The sequence below is a fragment of the Oryza sativa genome, chromosome 12 (genome assembly GCF_034140825.1).
Source record: "Oryza sativa Japonica Group chromosome 12, ASM3414082v1".
In the NCBI taxonomy this organism is placed as follows: domain Eukaryota; kingdom Viridiplantae; phylum Streptophyta; class Magnoliopsida; order Poales; family Poaceae; genus Oryza; species Oryza sativa.
Window position 1 is genome coordinate 26,265,861 of NC_089046.1, and position 19,028 is coordinate 26,284,888.

At 43.0% G+C, this 19,028-nt stretch overlaps 3 protein-coding genes across 4 annotated transcripts; all 3 read right to left on the reverse strand.

Annotated features, from left to right (window-relative positions):
• Positions 1 to 568: 568 nt before the first annotated feature.
• Positions 569 to 4,524, reverse strand: LOC4352738 (uncharacterized). Its single transcript, XM_015762795.3, has 6 exons — positions 4,054 to 4,524; positions 3,892 to 3,957; positions 2,951 to 3,101; positions 2,774 to 2,866; positions 2,627 to 2,690; positions 569 to 1,308 (listed from the first exon to the last, which is right to left on the reverse strand). The coding sequence occupies exons 1-6, from the start codon at positions 4,323 to 4,325 to the stop codon at positions 731 to 733; spliced, it is 1,224 nt and encodes a 407-aa protein (XP_015618281.1). The 5' UTR covers positions 4,326 to 4,524; the 3' UTR covers positions 569 to 730.
• Positions 4,525 to 5,846: 1,322 nt separating this feature from the next.
• Positions 5,847 to 8,049, reverse strand: LOC4352739 (ubiquitin-conjugating enzyme E2 variant 1C). The gene is made up of 4 exons (XM_015764791.3): positions 7,882 to 8,049; positions 6,651 to 6,790; positions 6,402 to 6,527; positions 5,847 to 6,310 (listed from the first exon to the last, which is right to left on the reverse strand). Exons 1-4 carry the CDS (start codon positions 7,913 to 7,915, stop codon positions 6,170 to 6,172), a joined length of 441 nt encoding a protein of 146 aa, XP_015620277.1. The 5' UTR covers positions 7,916 to 8,049; the 3' UTR covers positions 5,847 to 6,169.
• A 738-nt stretch (positions 8,050 to 8,787) lies between these two features.
• LOC4352740 (protein tesmin/TSO1-like CXC 2) lies at positions 8,788 to 16,043 on the reverse strand. Of its 2 annotated transcripts, none has more exons than XM_015764789.2 (11): positions 15,803 to 16,043; positions 14,247 to 14,416; positions 13,453 to 14,158; positions 12,729 to 13,135; positions 12,575 to 12,646; positions 11,035 to 11,212; positions 10,860 to 10,955; positions 10,701 to 10,767; positions 9,910 to 10,078; positions 9,421 to 9,811; positions 8,788 to 9,318 (listed from the first exon to the last, which is right to left on the reverse strand). In XM_015764789.2, the coding sequence occupies exons 1-10, from the start codon at positions 15,851 to 15,853 to the stop codon at positions 9,445 to 9,447; spliced, it is 2,283 nt and encodes a 760-aa protein (XP_015620275.1). In that variant the 5' UTR covers positions 15,854 to 16,043; the 3' UTR covers positions 8,788 to 9,318; positions 9,421 to 9,444. The 2 variants fall into 2 exon arrangements, with proteins under 2 accessions (XP_015620275.1, XP_066162244.1); XM_066306147.1 differs by having other exon boundaries at positions 8,788 to 9,344.
• Positions 16,044 to 19,028: the final 2,985 nt, after the last annotated feature.

Consider the following 19,028-nt stretch of genomic DNA (forward strand, 5'->3'; position numbering starts at 1 on the left):
CAGTTCAGTGTTGATTCATCAATATTGCTCACATGTTCTCATGTTCCCAGGTTTGTCTTCTCCTTGGCTAGGGGGGGACTTTGGCCCCCAATCTTATCCTGATTGGAGCTGTGTGATTGTGTATCACTTGGCACTGTGTGGTTCATCATGTCACCTGAGCTGTTGTTGCACACCAACCAGTGTTGGGCTGTAGCATCACTGTTGCTTGCTCTTGATCAGGGGCACATAGCTTAGCAACCTTCTGTCAAGTGTCAACCTCATGGACATGGTCAAATGAGTCTTCCATCCAATTTTGCAGTTTAGGCTCCATGACATTTGAGAAAGACTTCTCATTAAGAATGCCACATGGCTATACACAATGTACACTGTAGGTAATGAAGAAAATGTGTGCATGGTATGAATGATGGTTGAATGTAGGAACATATGAAGAGGATAGCAAAGATATAATTGTGGGCTTCCTGCATTTCATAACAGACAGGGTGTCACTCATTTCCATATCGAAGGAAGAAAAATATACATAACTTTTAAGCCAATGAGGCAGCAGAAATAAGTAGAATCAATTTCTAGCTGAAGCCTGAAGATCATATGAATTTATTGTTGCTGGCTGCAATATAGCCTGTGCCAAGTTAGGACTAGATACATCGGTTCAGAACTCTTGAAAACTAGATATATCTACAGTACACCACATGCTTGACAGGTTTTATGCGGATGAAAAATTTTCATGGTATCTCTACACAAGGCTCTTCATCTTACGCTTCAGCCACATGGTTCGAATATCTACAGTCAGTGAAAGAAAAATCTCCCGATTGCTTGGATCCAAGAAGACGTCCGGTGCGAGCGACTTCTCGATCGGCGAGAGGTCTGCCATGGCGTTCATCACCTCGATGCACCGCGGAATGCTGTACCTATCAACATGGTTTTCCAGCTGTTTATTGTCTCTCTGAAACTTGGGGTCAGCATGTCCTTCCATAACATCGGATGTTCCATCCTCACTGGGCCTCCTCAAGTAGTGCCATGCCTCTCCTCGCACTTCCTCAGTAGGCCTCCTAGTGAGCTGCCATGATTCCGGCCGCACTTGGGTAAGCGGTTTTGGGTATAGATGCCCATTCATAGTCTGGACTTCGACGCCAACTAAAGTCTCCTGTTGGAATGAAGACTCTCTGGATACTGGAGATGGGGAGACAGGCGAGAGTGGTCGGTTCATATAATAATCATCTTCTTCATCGTCACTTGAGTCAGCTTCTGTTCCATTCCTTTCATTTGGTGTTGGTCCAGCAAGAATATTTTTACCATCCAAAATAACACCAACTGCAGAATATGAGCAATATTTAAATTTTAGCAACAGCTTGCAATTCATACCCAAAAAAAAAAATCAAAGACTTCCTCCGTCAGGGCAAGCCATAAATGTCATCATTGGAGAATAATTGCAACAGGACATATTTGAACTTAATGTGCAGCATAAAACATGCTATTCTGGAGGCCCCGGTTTAATGAAGACATAATTCCAAAGTGTACTGACCTATACAATAACTTCAATTTGTATTTGTTGAGGTATATTGTTCCTTAAGAACAATGTACATAAAAACCAAAGCATAATGCTGCTTCTATCAGATTATTCTTTAGTATAGCCACAATTTACTACTACCTCCATCACTTAATGTATGACGTCGGTTAGTTCAAAATTGAAAAAAAAATCAGAGGGAGTACTATTTACTTTGGTGTAGTAAAATCTAAATTACTGCATTGATTGCTGTGCAGTTTGTCGTTATTAAATATTCCTTGTATTTTGTATAGAATTTCACAGGACTGGTGGTGACAAAATACAACAAGCATATTTATCGGTTCATACTTTCATGTGCATTTAACAATTGCAGATACATATTGACAAGATCATAAGTCCAGAACTCCCTATGTCTGTGTGTGCCAGCCTGCCAGGTTCCTCCACAGCATTAGGTGTATATGTTAGATATGATAAGGTTCTATAATGTATTTTGTGATTGTGGGCCAACCAAACAGTTTATCTTGATGATGGAACAGAAGGCACCTTGTTCTACCATGATGATCAAGTTAGTTTTCCCTACAATGAGATGGCCACGGAATGAAAAGCTCCAAGTTCTACCATGATGGTTAAACTGAGACAAACAGAATTTGCCTGACAGGAAAAGGAACCAGGTCGTGCATGTAATCAAAAACAGCACAATTTTCTACCTTAACTACTGCAACCAACAGAACTCCCTCTTTTGTTACTCTCTAATGAGCCCTACTGGGTTTGGACCATAGCAACAGGTAGACAGTCCTATCTGTGCAGATTTTGTAACTTTAGCAATAAAAAATAAAATACAAACTAGTGTTATCTCTTTGAGCCATGTATTGAAAAAAAAACATTTCTGGGAGCATTAGAAGCCTAAATCTCCTGATTAGAAGGATCCTGGGATAGCTGCTACTTGTAGCCGCAAGCAAACGGTTGTAAAAATCTGCTATTTGAAACAAGATCAACCAAAATCTCTAACTCCTATAGCTGGTGCAAATCACCTTCCCAGTTATGAAACTTATGTGGTATATATCCAATTAATTCTACTTCAAACAATTGTATCTACTAAATCGGATTGGCAACACATTGTATTACCTTTTCTCCCATATGGGTTCTTGCAATCATCACATTTACAGTTGATGGAGCATCCTGCTCCTCCCTTCAAACACAGAAGAAAAACATATCCATGGTCATGAGTGGACAAAAGATGAGAAACTAACAGGATAGAGCTAGATATGAAACCTGGTAGCAGTCACAGTATTTCTTAAGGCAGCCTGACTTTTTGCAAGTGCATTTTCTTCTACCAAAGTCCATAGGGGATCTTATAAGTTGTTCCTAGAGAGATCATACCAGGAACAGTGAAACCAGGAACACAAAATAATCCAAAATAATAAGATTCTGTTTAAGAAAAATGTATACCACTGAATCTTGACCAGTCTCTAATGTTTGAACAGCTTTCAAAGGCAAGGCTGGTGTACTCCGTGGAACACCATGAATAGATTTGTTGTAACATGGATCACATCCACATGATTCAGAACAATGTGATCCAGATGCAAAACACACACAATAACTGCCACAGCATAAATCAAGTGTCAGTTACAAACAGAAAGAAATGATTACTTAGCAGTAATAAACATAAAGCATGGTGTTGCACACAAGCTCTTGGCTGGCTGGAGTGCTGGACAGGGTTTGTGTCTAGGCCTGCAGGAGGTGGGATGGGGGTTTATGCAGGTGTGCTCAAACCATATCAGGATTTCCATCCTCTTTACATGCATCTCCATGCATAAAAATCCCCCCCCCCTCCCCAAAACTCAGAGTGAGGTGACAAATTACATTAATGGCACTAATGTGCAGATTATCAGGAAAAACAAAATTAGCCAGTTCCTCTGAGTTGTGGTTTAAGGCCCAAACTTTACAGCAAAATATAATAACAGAAACAAAAGGAGAGTAAATTTTATACCCAAAAAAAGGACCACCCTTCATAAACTATAAAGTACCTAACAACTCATTGACATGTTGTTAGTGCTACAGAATTTTTACTCTCAAGCAGGACTCAAACTAAAAGTAATCGGTCCTTCGCCAACATACGTTTCAAAAGCGTGATCATCGAAGCTAGAATTACATGAAAACTATCACAGGATTCTTTAACGATGGCAAACTATATCACCACCCGGTGAAAAAATGATACTCCAAGAGCATCCTAGAGATAGATGATACGAACAAACAAAGAGGAGCTGGACATGATAAACCCTCAATTTCTCCACCCTCTATCGTGTTATGGTAAGATCATGAGCCAATTCTACCATTAAAGAGAGAGAGAGAGAGAGAGAGAGAGAGAGTGGGAAGAGGAAAAATCTTACAGCTTAAGGCACTTGGATTTCTTGCAGCTGCACGACTTGCACCCTTCCCCTTCATCCGTCTTCCTCCTAAACATATAAAAAAATTAAACAGCAAAAACGAGTTAGCAGCACGCAACGTACCAAAAACAGGAAATCGAAGACCAAAAAACGAACGCCACCGACTTCTTCTTCTTCTCCGAGTTGCCGTTCGCCTCCACCACCGCCGCGATCGCCGCCGGCGGCACGGCGAAGGCGGCTTCCGCGGAGGCGTTCTCGGCGGGGGCGAGGAGGGCGGGGGCGGGTGCTGGTGGTGGTGGTGGTGGTGGCGGGGGAGGGGGAGGGGCGATGACGACGACGCGGTCGCGGAGGAGGGGGTCGTCGGGGTCCGATCCGGACGCCTCGAGCTGCGGCGGGGGTGGGGGCGGGGGCTTCGCGGGATCCTCCGCGGCCGACATCGGATCGGGCGACGCCTCCTCCCGCCCGATCGGCGGTGGCGGTGGCGGCGGCGAGGGGTTCGCCGTGGCGGCGAGGGGGGAGAGAGAGAGGCGGAGGCGAGGGGGAGGAGGAGGGCACGAGGCGATGCGGGATTGGAGGAGAGGCGATGCGGGGGGTGGATCGGACGGCGGGGAGCGGCTTTGAGATTCGGGTCTGGCTACGATGGATGATGGGGAATTTATTTATTTTTTTTCGCTCTCTCTCCATCTCCCAAATCGTATAAATTCCGTCCTTTAACTTCAATTCGCGAATTTTAAATTGGGGGTTGGGGATTATTGTTACGAAGATGATATTTATAGCCCTATCGTTTGGCTTATTTGACGAGGAATAATCCCAACGATATGTTTGCAAACGGAAAAAATATAATTTGTGAATAAAATTTTTATATACATATTTTTAACGATCTAAAAGTAGAGGCTGAAAAATAAACTACAATGAAAAAAACTCTAAAGTCAACTCTAAATTGAAAATTTAAATTTTACTGATAAGTATAAACATACACGAAAAGATAAAGCTGGTATATATTCTCCGTAAAAAAAAACAACTTCTAATCTATGTCTGTCAAAAGTTGGTTGTTTCTTCCACGAAGTATGTAGTGAAATTAGTTAAGAGTTCGTTTTATTCTTATTGCAATGGGATTTTGTTATTATGTTAAATTATGGGGTTTAGATTGCGTTACTTATTTTGGATGATATAGGGCTTGTTTGGTTCAATACCCTACCAAAATGTTGGTAGTGCCAAAACCTAGGCAAGTTTTGGTACTACCAATTTTTTGGTAGGGTAGAGTTGTATTTGGTTTGAGGCCAATTTAGAACCAAGCATTGAGTAGAATATAGAAAATATCAAATTGGGCATTGGCAATGCCAATGATTTGGCTTCAAACCAAAATCACCAGATACACTGTTCAAACTACCAAAGTATTGGTAGGGCACGTTTTTGGCACTAATCCAAAACAGCCCATAATTAAATGCCGTCTTTGAATTGAACTCTCGCCCATGTATTTACGAAATTTAAATTAGAAGGGGTATGAATGAAGATGATATGTTTAGGTGGAAATAGATTAGGAGTTTGCTTTATTCGAGTTGCGATTGCGACGGGATTTGTTTTTTTTTAAATTACGGTTTTAGATTGCGTTCACGAATAGTATAAGTACTATTTTGATGATATATGCTTTGTAAATTTGTTTAAGAGTTCGTTTTATTCGTATTGCCATGCGATTTGTTATTTGAAATTATCTTTTCGGATCGCGTTCTTTAATATCATATCTGTTGTCCTGTTGACAATCACAACTCTAATCAATCTTATTATGGTACAGCATAGCATGAGATAATGAATTACTCTATTTCCAGTTATTAGAGCGATTCGCAATTGAAAACTTTGTGATTTAAAATTTAGTACAATTTTATCACCACAGATGTGAGATCAGGTTAATGCAACATGGTAATCTGAAGACAAAACAAACAACAAATTTAGACTTGCAATGCCAGAAAAAGAACCAGCATAGTACCACTTCAGAAACATAGCCAAATCTGCAGAGCATCACTAGATTCATTACAAAGATTTTACCCCAATTCGTTAGTTTTGTCTCTTGAGGTAATGCCGTACTGGCAAACTGTTAACCAAACAAGCGAGACACGACACAAACACAGGACGTACACGGACCACGTACAAGGTAGTACCAGCGAAGTTCAGCTACAATCATTTGCACCAAATGTTCAGACGGCTCAAATCTCATGCGATATATAGAAAGAGAATTACAATGGTTCATCCATGGCATGCGGAGATGAGTGGCGGGCGCCTGCTTCTAGAAGAATGTCCCCTCTGGAGGCTGCACTAGTTTCCGGTTGTGTGATGCTGCCATCTCTTTCTTAAGTTGGGTCAAGATAGCCTCCATTGTGTACTCGCGGCGCCAATTTGACAACAGGCTGAACTTCCTTTGGTCAACCTACATTAGCTCCAAAAGATAAGTTTTAATTAATCAAATAATTGAACACAAGAGTTAGAAATAATTCTGAACCAAATTTCTCGTGTCATACCAATCCATTCTCTGGGTTTACACAGGTCATGTTGATTCTTGAGTGAAATTTTACAGTTGGTGGCCTGTCTGGGTAGTCCTTGTCGCAGAAAAGCTTCAGTTGGTATATCCGGCCCTCATGGACAGTCTATCAAAAATTCAAATGTTCGAAACCAAATATATATCAACAAGAAAGCGTCGAGCTCAGAACGCAACAGTTACATATGAAGATTATGAGTACAAGAGTAAGCAATGGAAACAAACAACTTACGTTATGGGGACCAATAATTGTGCCTGTCCAAGAGCGCATGTAGATATCGTCTGCATCATCCATTCCATAGCTTACTGATCCATCACCGATGCCCTTCTCCCCTCTCTCAAGCTCTTCTAGCAGTCTGAAGTTCCTAGGCACTGAGATAACATTTATACTAGTTAATAACACAGCTTGCTTCACAGAGCATTAAAAACACAACCAGGATACGATTCTCCTCCTGGTTACATCAAGAAGGTACCAAGGGCAAGTATTTTGCCAAATATCCATTCAAAAACTTATCTTGGCAAATACAAGCATCATGAACTTGTTTTAAAATGTAAGTTCCAAACCCACTAATTTGGATTCAAACCATGAGGATTTATGTAACGAGATGAAATGGGGTCCAAGTGCCCAACTGATTGCAGTAAGTGCTAAGTAATAGACAATCATTTATGAACGGGGAAAAGACAACCGCTAACAAACTATTTTACGCTCTGACCACATAAGCGCAAAAACTGAATGAAGGCTTAGAAGGGAAAAATGTCCAGCCCAAGCATTCGACTCTAGCAATAGTCCTGGACTCCTGGTAAACTACAAGTGATAGCTTCCACCACCAGTTTGGGGCTTTAGGCAAAGCTAGTCTGTCAAACGAAAACATCGTGTATGGAGAAGGCGAGAAGCCCAATACTGCATTCTACCAATCCACAAGTAATAACTGACAACTAATGCTACCTTTCTGAAAGATCCAACATTTCCTGCTCCATGATAAGATTACAAGTACATTTAGCTGCTACTACTATCATTTTAACCGTCATTCATTCAAATAGCACACCTCGAATCCTCGATGCAATAATCGAACAGGGACAAATAGCATATGCCTCTAGTGCACCATATCATGAGGAAAACCACGAAAAACGTCTATACTTTCCCCTTCCCTGATATATCAAGGGAGATTTCGCAATCGTCCTGAATATTAATTAATCGGTACGCAGTGTGTGCGAACCAGAACACATAGCAGCCAAATCGATCTGCTCCGATGATGGATCCACGGCAGGTGACAGCAGCGAGCGAATTGGGACCCCCCCCCCCCCCCCAAAAAAAAAAAAAATCGATCCAATCAATCAATCAATCCATCCATCCATAGAGGAAACGGAGGTTCCGGGGTAGGCTCCGCGCTCGCGCTAGAGGGAGAGGAGGAGATCGGGGGGCGCGGGTCAAAGGAAGCGGATCCAGGAGAAGCTAGGCTTACCGACGACTGCCGATGGATCTCCACTCGACGCCATCCCAGCTGAGCGCAGGCGCCGGCTTCGCGACGACAACCAGAGGCCGCAGCGGCGGATTGGCGGGACAGCGGGCGATCTCCGGCGGCGGCGGCGGAGGAGGGGTTCGCTTCCGTTCCCCTTTGGTGGTGGTGTGTGAGTGCGCGGAGACGAAGCCAACCAAAGAAGAGGGGGGAAGACGAGCCGATCCCCAGAGCCGCGACGATACGAGCCGAGCTGGGAGGAGGCAAGTGGTCAAGAGGGCGTGCGGAGGTGGGCTGGGTTGGGCCGAGGCCCGTACGGCTCCAAGCCCGGTAGGAGTTTTTGCAGCAGGATTGGGCCAGGGTTTCCTTGACAAGAAATTATTTAAAAATGAAAAAGATATTTTTGAATTTTGATAGCTTTCGTTTGATTTACCGGGTACGGTAAACCTCTCTCCTCCTCCCCGATTAAGGTAATGGTCGTTTTGGGTCTCAGTGTTTTTATAGATAGCTAGTGATAGATACGCCTCTCAAAAACGGAAGTTTTAAAATACGTGCACACACTTTGCCCTTTTGCAGTTGAACTCACATGCTCTGTACTCCAAAGTAGACACACACACGGCGGTATTGAAGCTTTGCAAGCATAAGACAAGCAAAAGGGAACAAGGTTATGAAGATCATATGACCACAGCGTCAGTAACCATTCGTGGTTGGACTTTTGTAGCCAGAGAAAATTGCATCTATACCACCAGCCTTGAGATTTGCAGACATCCAGCTTTTTTTTATGATCTTGTTTTTTTTTCTCTGCACAAATCCCTGTTCCATAAAATTTTTACAGTACAAAAATGTTGCACAAGCAATTAAGCAAGTTTTCAACCGATATGGTCAAGTTCATTGAAAAACACACACACACAATTGGATTTTAAACAGAGTTGTTTCATAAGTACTATAAATAACTGCTTGTTCTCAATTACATAAAGTTTTCATAAAAGTTTTAACAGCCTGATCCCAAGTACATTACATAGATGATAACAATATCAAAGTACACAGATGACATATCTCTTCTTTTCAACACAACACATTGATGATAGATGTCTTTCAGATGAAGCGTGAAATGATACATACGAACAGGGATGGGCAACTCAAACAATGACAGATAGTCGACAAGTCCGGGCATAATTATTAGCACACCTCCTGTCACAGGAGGCTCTTGATGGGGGCGTAATTTTTGGACATCTTTTGGTACGTGTACACGTACTGGATTATTATTGGGCATTTCACTCTCGAGAAAGCACGGGAAAACTTCAGCCTCTGAACAGAAACTTGCCGAAACTAAACTCCCTTGGTTGATCATCAAACTTAGAGCATGATAGAACCAACCCTGATGCAGACTGAGATGTTGGCGATCTGGTCCTCTGAGGAACCATAAATAAACAAGGATATAACCTACACGATCGTAGGTAGTTATTTAGCTGAGCATAGATTGGACATAGCATTATGATCATCATCAAACAAAGGCAAATGAGAGAGAGAGAGAGATGTTTTTACCTCAAGCACTAAATTTTGTTGTGTTCAAGGAGCTAGCGAACTAGTGTTTGGATCCTCGTTAGTAATGTCGACACCAAGAGAAGGGAATGAAGGGATGGACTTGAGAATCAACTTCCTGCCACTCTTGCAGATCGGAGACAATCCGGTACCAATGCGAGGGGGAGAGACCCTCTTTTTATTAGGTGACACGACCTTGACAGAAGTTTGAGGGGATGATTCCCCTTTTAGGACATTTGATGTACCATCCCCGAGCATCATTTCTGCGTAGCTTTCGAATGGAGAGAGTAGAATGTCAGACTTCAGGTGTCCTTCAAGTCGAGAAGAATATCCACCAAGCTTCGTCGACGATCTTGGCTTCTTGGAGCTCAAAGGTGGAAGAGCAACCAAGGGTCTAGGAAGAAGATTAGAAGAACAAAAGAAAACTGACATTTTAGCATTTTACAGAAGAGATTGAATCCACAGTAACATGAGTAATTGTACGAGGCAGACCTGTAATCCACAACTGAAGGTGTTGCCAGCACACTCTCAGCAGGAGTAAGGTTGATACTATCTTGATAGATAACAAGCTGCTTATCATTATCAGTGGTTTCTTCCTTCACGCCTCCATCCTTTTCTTCGCATCCACGCTTAGCTTCCTCTATGCCTAACAGTGCAACTCCTTCAATGGAAAAAGGTAGAGTACCATAAAAAACCAATAACTTATAAACCCTCGCAAAACTAAAAAGAAAGGTACCTACTAATGCTATAGTATAGGAATTGTTATGTTGAACAAAATCTGAAACAGCTATACATGATGTAGACTTGACCTACTAAGATGGTTACCATTGTCTTTACTCACTTGACAGAAGTTTGAGGGGATGATTTCCCTTTCAGGGTTCTCTATGTGCATCCCCCACAATCATTTAATTTCCAGTAAAAAAACAAATTTAATTTAAATTATTAATGATCCAACCTCCAAATTTAAGTAACTCCATCAATTCCTACAATGAAATCTTACCTAGGAAGTACATTTTCAAACAGAATAGCATGCAAGATATTCTAAGATTCCTAGTGCTCTCCTGTATTTAAATTTACAAGTTGAAAGATCAAAGCTGAATCCTCTAGAAACATATGAAATACTATTTGGAAGCAAATATGAACCTAAAGAGCACCTCCTCTCCCAACTAACCTTTCCTTTGTATCTGATATGTACATCACATAAAATACCACAGATGCAACTAATCTTGAGCAATGCATGCATTTTGCACATTTATAAAACAGGATGTCAAGATGAAACTTACCCTCCCTCCTCCCAAAAGCATTCTTACAACCCTCACATCGGCAACTCACAGAGCATCCAACACCACCCTTCATTTTTTTTTAAGAAAAGTGACAGTGAGACAAATGCCAAGGGGCTAAGAAAAGAATGTCAAATCATGACCTCGTGTAAGAGCTAGAACCTGATAACATTCGCAGTATTTTTTCAAACACGATGACTTCTTACAATTGCAGCCTCTTTTGTGACGAGAAGAAGCAGGAGTTTTGTTAGAGTCATCCTATAATATAGCAAGGATTATATGAGCAGTAGCACGTAACAAAGGAGAAAGGAAGTAAAACAAAGAGAGTGGCTCTTACAGCTAATTCCTGACCAGGCTCAGTGCGAATTACTTTAGGAGCAAATGCAAGTGGATTACGAGACTCAATCTGCTCTCGAGTCGATAGAACTGTTTCCATGTTGCTAGGCATATTCAGACAGCCTTGACACGAACAAGGTTCTGAACAAAAGACACCAGCATGAAAACACTCACAGTACCTGCATAAGAATTAGCCAACAATGACATTATATTAGAGATGATGCTTGACAGAACACATCCCAACAAGAAGACAGAACTTCTCCAGAAATATCTTGTAAATAACAAATGAAACTCTTCAAAGGAGCAATATGGAGATTCAGAAACATCTAAAATGGTTTCTTATTTTCTAATGCTAACTTAATAAAATTGCTAGACGGCTAGAGAACCAAGAGAAACCTGAACATGCAGCAAGTGCATGCCCTGCAGGTCCATGTCAACAGTATAGCAGTCTGTAATTTTGTTCATAAGAAATGGCTATCCAGAAGATCAAATTTCATGTATCAATATCAGGCCTATTGTACTAGTAATATCAGCAGAATGGTCCACTGCAAACTCAAGTATTGTGCTTTTTAGTATTTAACCATGTCTAGGAAAACAAGCAAAATGACATGTTCCACAGGCATAACATCAGCTTTCTGTTTTAGGATTGCTCATGTTGAATTGTCCTCATCATCATCAAATTTGTTGCACACATGTGAACGACAGAAAGACAATGGTGGGGCTCAACAACATTAAGAAGAAAACTGACAAGCCTAGAGAGTTATCACTTTCCTTTTGCAACAATGCTACAGTAGTGACTGTGGGTGGTCCCATTTCCCAACTGCATGAGTCCAAACCAGCCACAGGGCATTAAATTATTTTTATTGGTTTTTCACTTCTGACTATCCATTCTCCCATGCTTACCAGCCATATCGGTCTATTTTAGTTTACAAATGATACCCAACTGGAAATTTGACAGCTTGTGCATTGTGACAAAAAACTTTTCTAACCATGTTTCTGAAACAAAGATTGTAGTGCCGTTTCAGAAGCTCCTAAATTTTTCAATTTTTTAATACAAAGCTACTTGCAAAAGCTTCTTTTTTGGAGGCAGGACAGAAGAAGTTTTAAAATTAACATAGCTAACTAGATTCCATGGAGCAGTACACAGTCCCAAAAACTAGCCCAGGGCAATATGTTGACATCTACAAGCTCAGGAATGTGTGACAGTTGAAGAAATGATACTGTAGATATGACTGGAAAAGGAAGCCTGAACACTGTGCATCAACTTGTCATAAATCATATATGATCAAAGCAATTATTTTCTATTATGCACTCCACCCAAAACTTGGAGTGCCTGATACACCATATATGTTTATCTCACCGCCACTACTTCATAAACAGGAAAAAAACATGGACGTGTTCATCCTAAACCTCAAGCACTAATAAACAATTGATACCTCAGACCAACCAATATCTTGACATGTTTTCACTCTGAATTAACCTGGTTGGCTTGTTGCATATTATGAGAAACAATTGAGAAAAGAAGGTGTAGAACAACTTACAGCTTCAAGCATTTTGACTTCTTACAGCTACAACGCTTGCACGACGTGCCATCACCATTGTCGAACTTGTGTCTGCATAGCATTATTGTGTTTCATGATTTGCCCAGCGAAATGGTTCTCATGACCTATAATAATGGGCATAGAAACAAAGTACCTTTTCTTCTTGGGACTACCCTGACTCGATTCACCAACATATGCAACCACGGCTGTCTGGGAGGAGTCATCATTTATAGTATGTGGATCATCTGTTGGTGGAGAAGAACCAACAGCAGACGGAACATTGCTGGCTTGATTCAAAGAGGATTGAATGTCATTATGGGGAACCATTTTATCCTTTGGCACTGTGGCAAGGGCATTCAAATGCAAGCCAATACCAGGCAATGCACATGGAGGGGTCCTCAGAGTCTTTAAGTTGTTATCACTGGAACTAATCTTGCGTCTGGGTGTGGTTGAATTTGTAGAATGACGAGCTGAGGAGTTCTTTGCCCCTTCATTAGCAGCTCCACTCTTTTCATTGAAAAGGCAACGTCTACGCATGCCACGTAAATTCTGTGATGACACCTACCGAAACAAGAAAACAGATTGTTTGCTTAGTTTATTACCACGACCCACAAGAATAAACATTGATACTTCAATTCAGATTAGCAATATATAAACATTGAAACTTAGGTTATCAAATTGAGCGTGTCACAAAGAAAAAAATGCATGAAGAGAAGACCTTTGTTTGCCAAATTGCTGGTTAATTTAATTTTCAAGCTCTTAATATATTGTTTATAAATGCACTGCTGCATTTAGTTAGACAAAGAATTTGCTATGATTTATCAGCAAAACCAACAAGTGAATATCTCCAATTGGGTAGTAGCAAGAAGAATACATACATTGTGGTCCATTGGCATGTAATCACTGGGCTCGTTGAGCTTGTTATTGATTTGATCATTTGGCACCAACTGGCTTTGACAAGCACCAGGGAGCATTTGGGGGGTATAATCTGTTGCACACCCTTCAACTGCCCCAGCCCAGTAAAGATGAGGATCAGGTGCAGAATTTTGTGTGTAAGAGCCACTTGGCCCATCGGTCAACAAGGTTTCACAGTAGACATTATCTGTTTGTAATGTCTCATTCACTAACTGTGTTTCTGACTCAAATGGTGGAGCTAATCTCAGCATATCACTATGTGGTTGATGTGCAAACATGTAACCCCCATCAAATGACCCAAGTTCATCCTTGTGTTGTTCAGACAGTTGGTTTTCACAAGCATTATTACCTGACTGTGATGAATCCATTTTTTCTGGTCCACACTGATCAAGTAGGACGAATTCTATGTCTGTACGGTCTTGCTCTGTAGTGGGATCCTTTTTACCATCAGTATTTTGATTCGTATCACTTTCTGCACTGCCGCCACAAAGCTGGATGGGTTGAGATGCTTTACTTGAAGTTGAATCATTTAGGTAACAAGTTATACTGCAATTTTCTGAAACAATGTTTTTGCATCTGATCATTCTAATAATAGAGCTTGTGGCCCCTGTTCGAGTTCTGACACTGTTCGGAGAGTGCGATTCTCGAGAAAGTTGAACAGAATCTTCCCTGGTTAATATGGAGATACATGTAGATATAGTAAGCTAAAGCCTAAAAGGATGAAATTACATTCAACTAGAAAATAGCATAAATTTACCTGATTGGAAGTTTAGATTCCTTTGCAGGATTGACATGTGGTGAGGCAAAGATTGAGGAAACAGGAGCCAAGTCTGATGACTTGAATAGTTGAACATTATGTGCTGAGTCTGAAGGCTTAGGTGGTGGTATAGGAGATAGGCTGTTGATGAAATTGAAGACAGGAGAGTCCTGCAGGCACAAAAAACGAATTAGAGAGTAGATTGCAAGGTTTTTCATTTGACAACAATTAAAATGGAAGGTCTTCATTTCATAATAGCTTCACGCGTATAAAAGTTAGCTTAAAGTAATAAGGCATTCTGTGAAATACTAATCCAAACGTAATGCGCGGTTTTCGATTAGTTATGGATAGCCCAAAGCAATCAAAGCCTCCTGCTTCCGCAAGCAAATACATGATTTCCCATATCTTCTTGTAGTTAAAGTCATCCCCAGATAGTCATCAGAAACAGTTTACTGTTGGTTGTTAAGGCCCTCTTTGTTTAGGCTTAGGCTTATTGGCTTATATGATTTATAAGCCGGTGGATAATGTCCTAAGTTTAGTGGTGGTGTCATACATCTAGCTCACATAAGCCAAAAAAATGTTTCTCCAACCTAGCTTTTGGCTTAACAGTTAGTGCCTTATGGCTTCAAAAAAGCCAAACGAAAAGGCTGCTTGTTTGTTTAGGCTGACTTTTTGACTTATAAGTTGGCTTATAAGCCTAAACAAAAGGGCCTAAGTACTTTGAACAGCTTAGATCAAATAGTTGTTAGATCAAATAGTTGTTCAGTCTAGCCAGGTCAAAGTTCAGAAGCGTTCCAGAAAAAACAGGAAGTGCAAGACACGACAAAAAAAAAAACCAGATCCTAACTAGCACAAGGATTCTTCCATGATCAAGTAGAATGCCCAATGGAGCTCCTCAGCTGAACCAGAATCGATCAAATCAGCGAGCATTGCATTAAGCCACAGATCTAAGCAATGGTTCCCTAAACACAAATCATCCATTTTCTCGACATTTGACATGGACAACTGAACCAAATCGAACCACACTGCTGTGAGCCACGGATCTATTGCACTTAGTTCCCCCAACTAAAACAGCCCATCTCTCTTACCAGAGCGCTCTGATAGGAAACGGAATGGATATTCAGACAAGCAAACCTGAATCGAGACTTCTAGCACGATTAGGCCCCAATCCGGAGCGGCGAATGGCCGCAACATCTAGGGAGATCATGTTGATTAGACACGGAATCAAACCCCACAACATCTCCTCCTACAAAACCCCCTTCCATCCCTCAAATCCAGCACCGCGTTAAGCTCAACAATGGATGAGCAAAAACCCCTAATCCCCCCACCCAACACACCCGCTTAATCCCCCCACCAATGAACTGGACGAGCGAATCCAACCCCCCAAAAAAAACAAAAATCAGAAGTAAAAATAAATAAATAAAAAACAAATAAACCGAAGCCCCAAATCGGCTCCCCCCGCAGCCGCCGCCGCCGCCCCCTAACCCGAAACCCCTCCTAAAATCGACCCCCAAAAAAAAAAGTCCACTCGACGAGCGAGCCCCAGCATCCCGGACCTCGACGGCCGCGGTGGCGGCGGCGCGGGGGGGCCTATCCGGCGTGTCCATCTCCGGCGGCGGCGGCGGCGGCCACGCGGGGGATCTCCCGCATCCGCCTCCGCCTCCTCCTCGGCTGCGGCTGCTGGCGAGTGAGGAGTAGGAGGAGGAGGAGTGCGCTGCTGCTGCTGATGCTGATGCTGCTCCACTAGTGGTTTTACTGGGCCTTTGCCCTGACACGAGGCGAGGAGGCTGCTCTTCCGGTTTCTTCTCTTCTTCTCTCTTGTTATACTACAATTTTCGTGGGTTCCCGCCCATGCCCATGGGAGGCGGCCATGGGCGGGAACCCCATATTTTCGTGGGTGGGCCCGGGTTGTCAGTGGGAGGGGTGGGTTCACGCTGACAGGTGGGGGTGGGGTGTCGATTTAATGCGTTTTTTTTCTGGGACCAAGCTGTCAGTGGGGTTATAGATATGGTTGTGGTGGTTTGGGCCGTTTTGGGCTTTGGCTTAGGGCATTGTTGTTTTGTTGGACTGCAATAACTTCTTTCTTTTTTTTTGGTTGACTACAATTAATTGTGCTTTTGGTTCGTTTGCTTTTACAATTTCATTAGTCCTCCTTTTGGAGATTGGTGTTTTTTTAATCCTAATAAATTTATTTATGATATGATTCAAAACATGGAAATTTTACATGGGACCAACTCTGTTTGGATTTTTTTTTTATTCAGGTACTCTAGTTTCATTTTTTTTTCTATCCATTCTTTTCTATGCATTCGCAAACATAAGCTTTTACTTGTGGAATTGTGAAAAAATCTGTGGGGAAAATCTATTGCGTACATGTTCATGTATCATTACTACACGCGAGTACCGCACGACGAAATACCCGTGCGCGCCTCTCATTCCCTTAATTCCCATTTTTTATGTCAGCTTAGCTAGGAAAAACCCAGGTACAAAAGTTAAACTCAGAAATAGCCCATGTATTATTGAAGAGAAAATTCTCTATCTAGCATAAAAAAAGTTGCTCTTCCCTCTATAGCATCCAAACTTCAAAAGTTCCCTATCTAGGCACCCTCAAATTTTTTTCTTCCCTATTTGGCACTTCCGTTAGTTTTGAAGGTGACGGTGTTAACTAGCAGGAGAAAAGACGGTTTTGCCCTTTTTAAGTTTTTGAGGGTGGTGGCTGGGGGCGACAGCTCAGGCAGCGTACCTGCGAGCTCAGCGGCAGCGAGTGGAGGCCGGCGACAATTGACTCATCTCTCACAGATGAGCGCCCGTCGTTAGTATGGATGGCGCTGCAGCACATCGTCGGTGGCGTGGATTGGGGGTGGCGGTTGGGAGCAGCGGCGCTGGCGGCGCACCTACAGGCTCGGTGGCTGCGAGTGGAGGCCGGCGGCAATGGTGACTAGTCTCTCCCAGACGAGCGGTCGTCGTTGGCGAGGACGGCGCCGCGACACATCATCGGCGGCGTGGTTCGGGGGTGGCGGCTTGGAGCGGCGACGGGGACTACGAGCAGCGGCTCAGGCGGCGCACCTGCAGGCTCGGCAGCTGCGAGCGGACGCCGGTGGCAATGGCGACTTGTCTCTCGCAGACGAGTGGCTGTCGTTGGCGAGGACGACGCTACAGCACATCGTCAGCGATGGGGTTCGGGGGTCACGGCTGGTAGCAGAGGCGATGGCTGCAAGCAGCGGCATGCGACCTCGCTGGCGTCGCCCACCACATGCGCCGCCATTAGCTGTCACGCCCAGAAATTTAACCCAAATTTCCAGACTATTTTGCGTAGTAAATCCCTGTCCAGAACCAGCCAGGGTACACAAAACGACAAGTAATATACAGTTCCAAACGTAAATAAAGCGTAAAATACTTACGGAAGAGGCACTTAGTCCTCACACCGAAACAGAACGACAGCAGCGGAAAAAGGCGATCCTAGCGGGGTTTCAGCTCCACTCCACAGGCAAAACTCAACTGGGGTCTGAGCCTTGGTCTTCTAACTTCGTCTTCAGCTCAGAAGCACTACACTTCTGAAAAGGGGGAATAATAGCAAGGCTGAGTACAACCACCGTACTCAGCAAGCCACACCAACGATGCAGACGTGCAAGGGGATACAAGGATGGTTTGTGGCTATTTGCATAAAGGCAGTTGTAAAACACTTTATTGAGCAAAACAGTAAAATGGTTGAGTAATTAAAGTAACATTAAATCTCCACTGGTCAACGCTACACCACGTTGAACAGGCCCAACCAACCCACCTGAACTACAGTGTATTGGGTCGATTTATTAAGATGGGACTAATCACAGTGAATCTGGTCGACCGCCCATAACCGCGGGCACGGCTATTCGAATAGTTTTACTCTGATCAGAGGTGTACAACTGTACCCACAAGACACAGCCCCACGACACGTTTCCGTGCGCCGACATGCCACCACGACATACCGGAAAGAGGCTGTGACAGGACCCTTCGCATAACCCCCTCTAGCCAAGCACACCACACCTCAGGTTTCACCCCCGTCCCCAGCGGGCAACGGGCAGTCCCCTCTCGTGCCTAGGTGAATCCGGAAGCCGCATAGGCCGTCGCAGGGCCCATCCAAACTCCATCACGCCCACCCTTGCCTGGATGCGTCGACTAGAGGAAAGCTACACTACAAGCCCAGCCGTTGCCCACGCTGGCTTGTGGTAAGTACGATAAGTTCTTCCAGGGCATCCCGCGAACCGGTCCTTAATTGCCATGGGTGCGACTAGCAAAACCATGCACCCACAGCCCACCATTCAGTCGCATTTTAGTTGGATAATTACGACTATGAAGCATGGCCAGATGTCTCGAGCACGCAGCTCACTCTGATACTAAAAAGGTCTAATACTGTAATTATCCCATCAACTGAGCTAGTGGTAATTAAGCATGGCTAAGCATATAGTTCTAGCTAGGTCACATAAGTAACATGAGCTAGTCGATTCATTACCCAAGGTTGACAAAGAACAGATATCAAGTAAACATGGCACAAGCGAGCAGATAGGTAATACCCGAATCCCATGTAATTAGCAAAACATGCATATTTATTTGCAAACAGTAAAACATTTGTAAATTGGGATCAACATGCTCAAGGGGAATGTGTGACTTGCCTTGTTTCTTCAAAACGATTTTCCGAACTCTTTTCCTCGCGACCGCGGACTTCCGAAACGACGGATTCTACACGCTGGCACGCAAAACGAGGAAAAACTCTAATAAAAACCAAGAAAATAGTACATAAAAACTAAA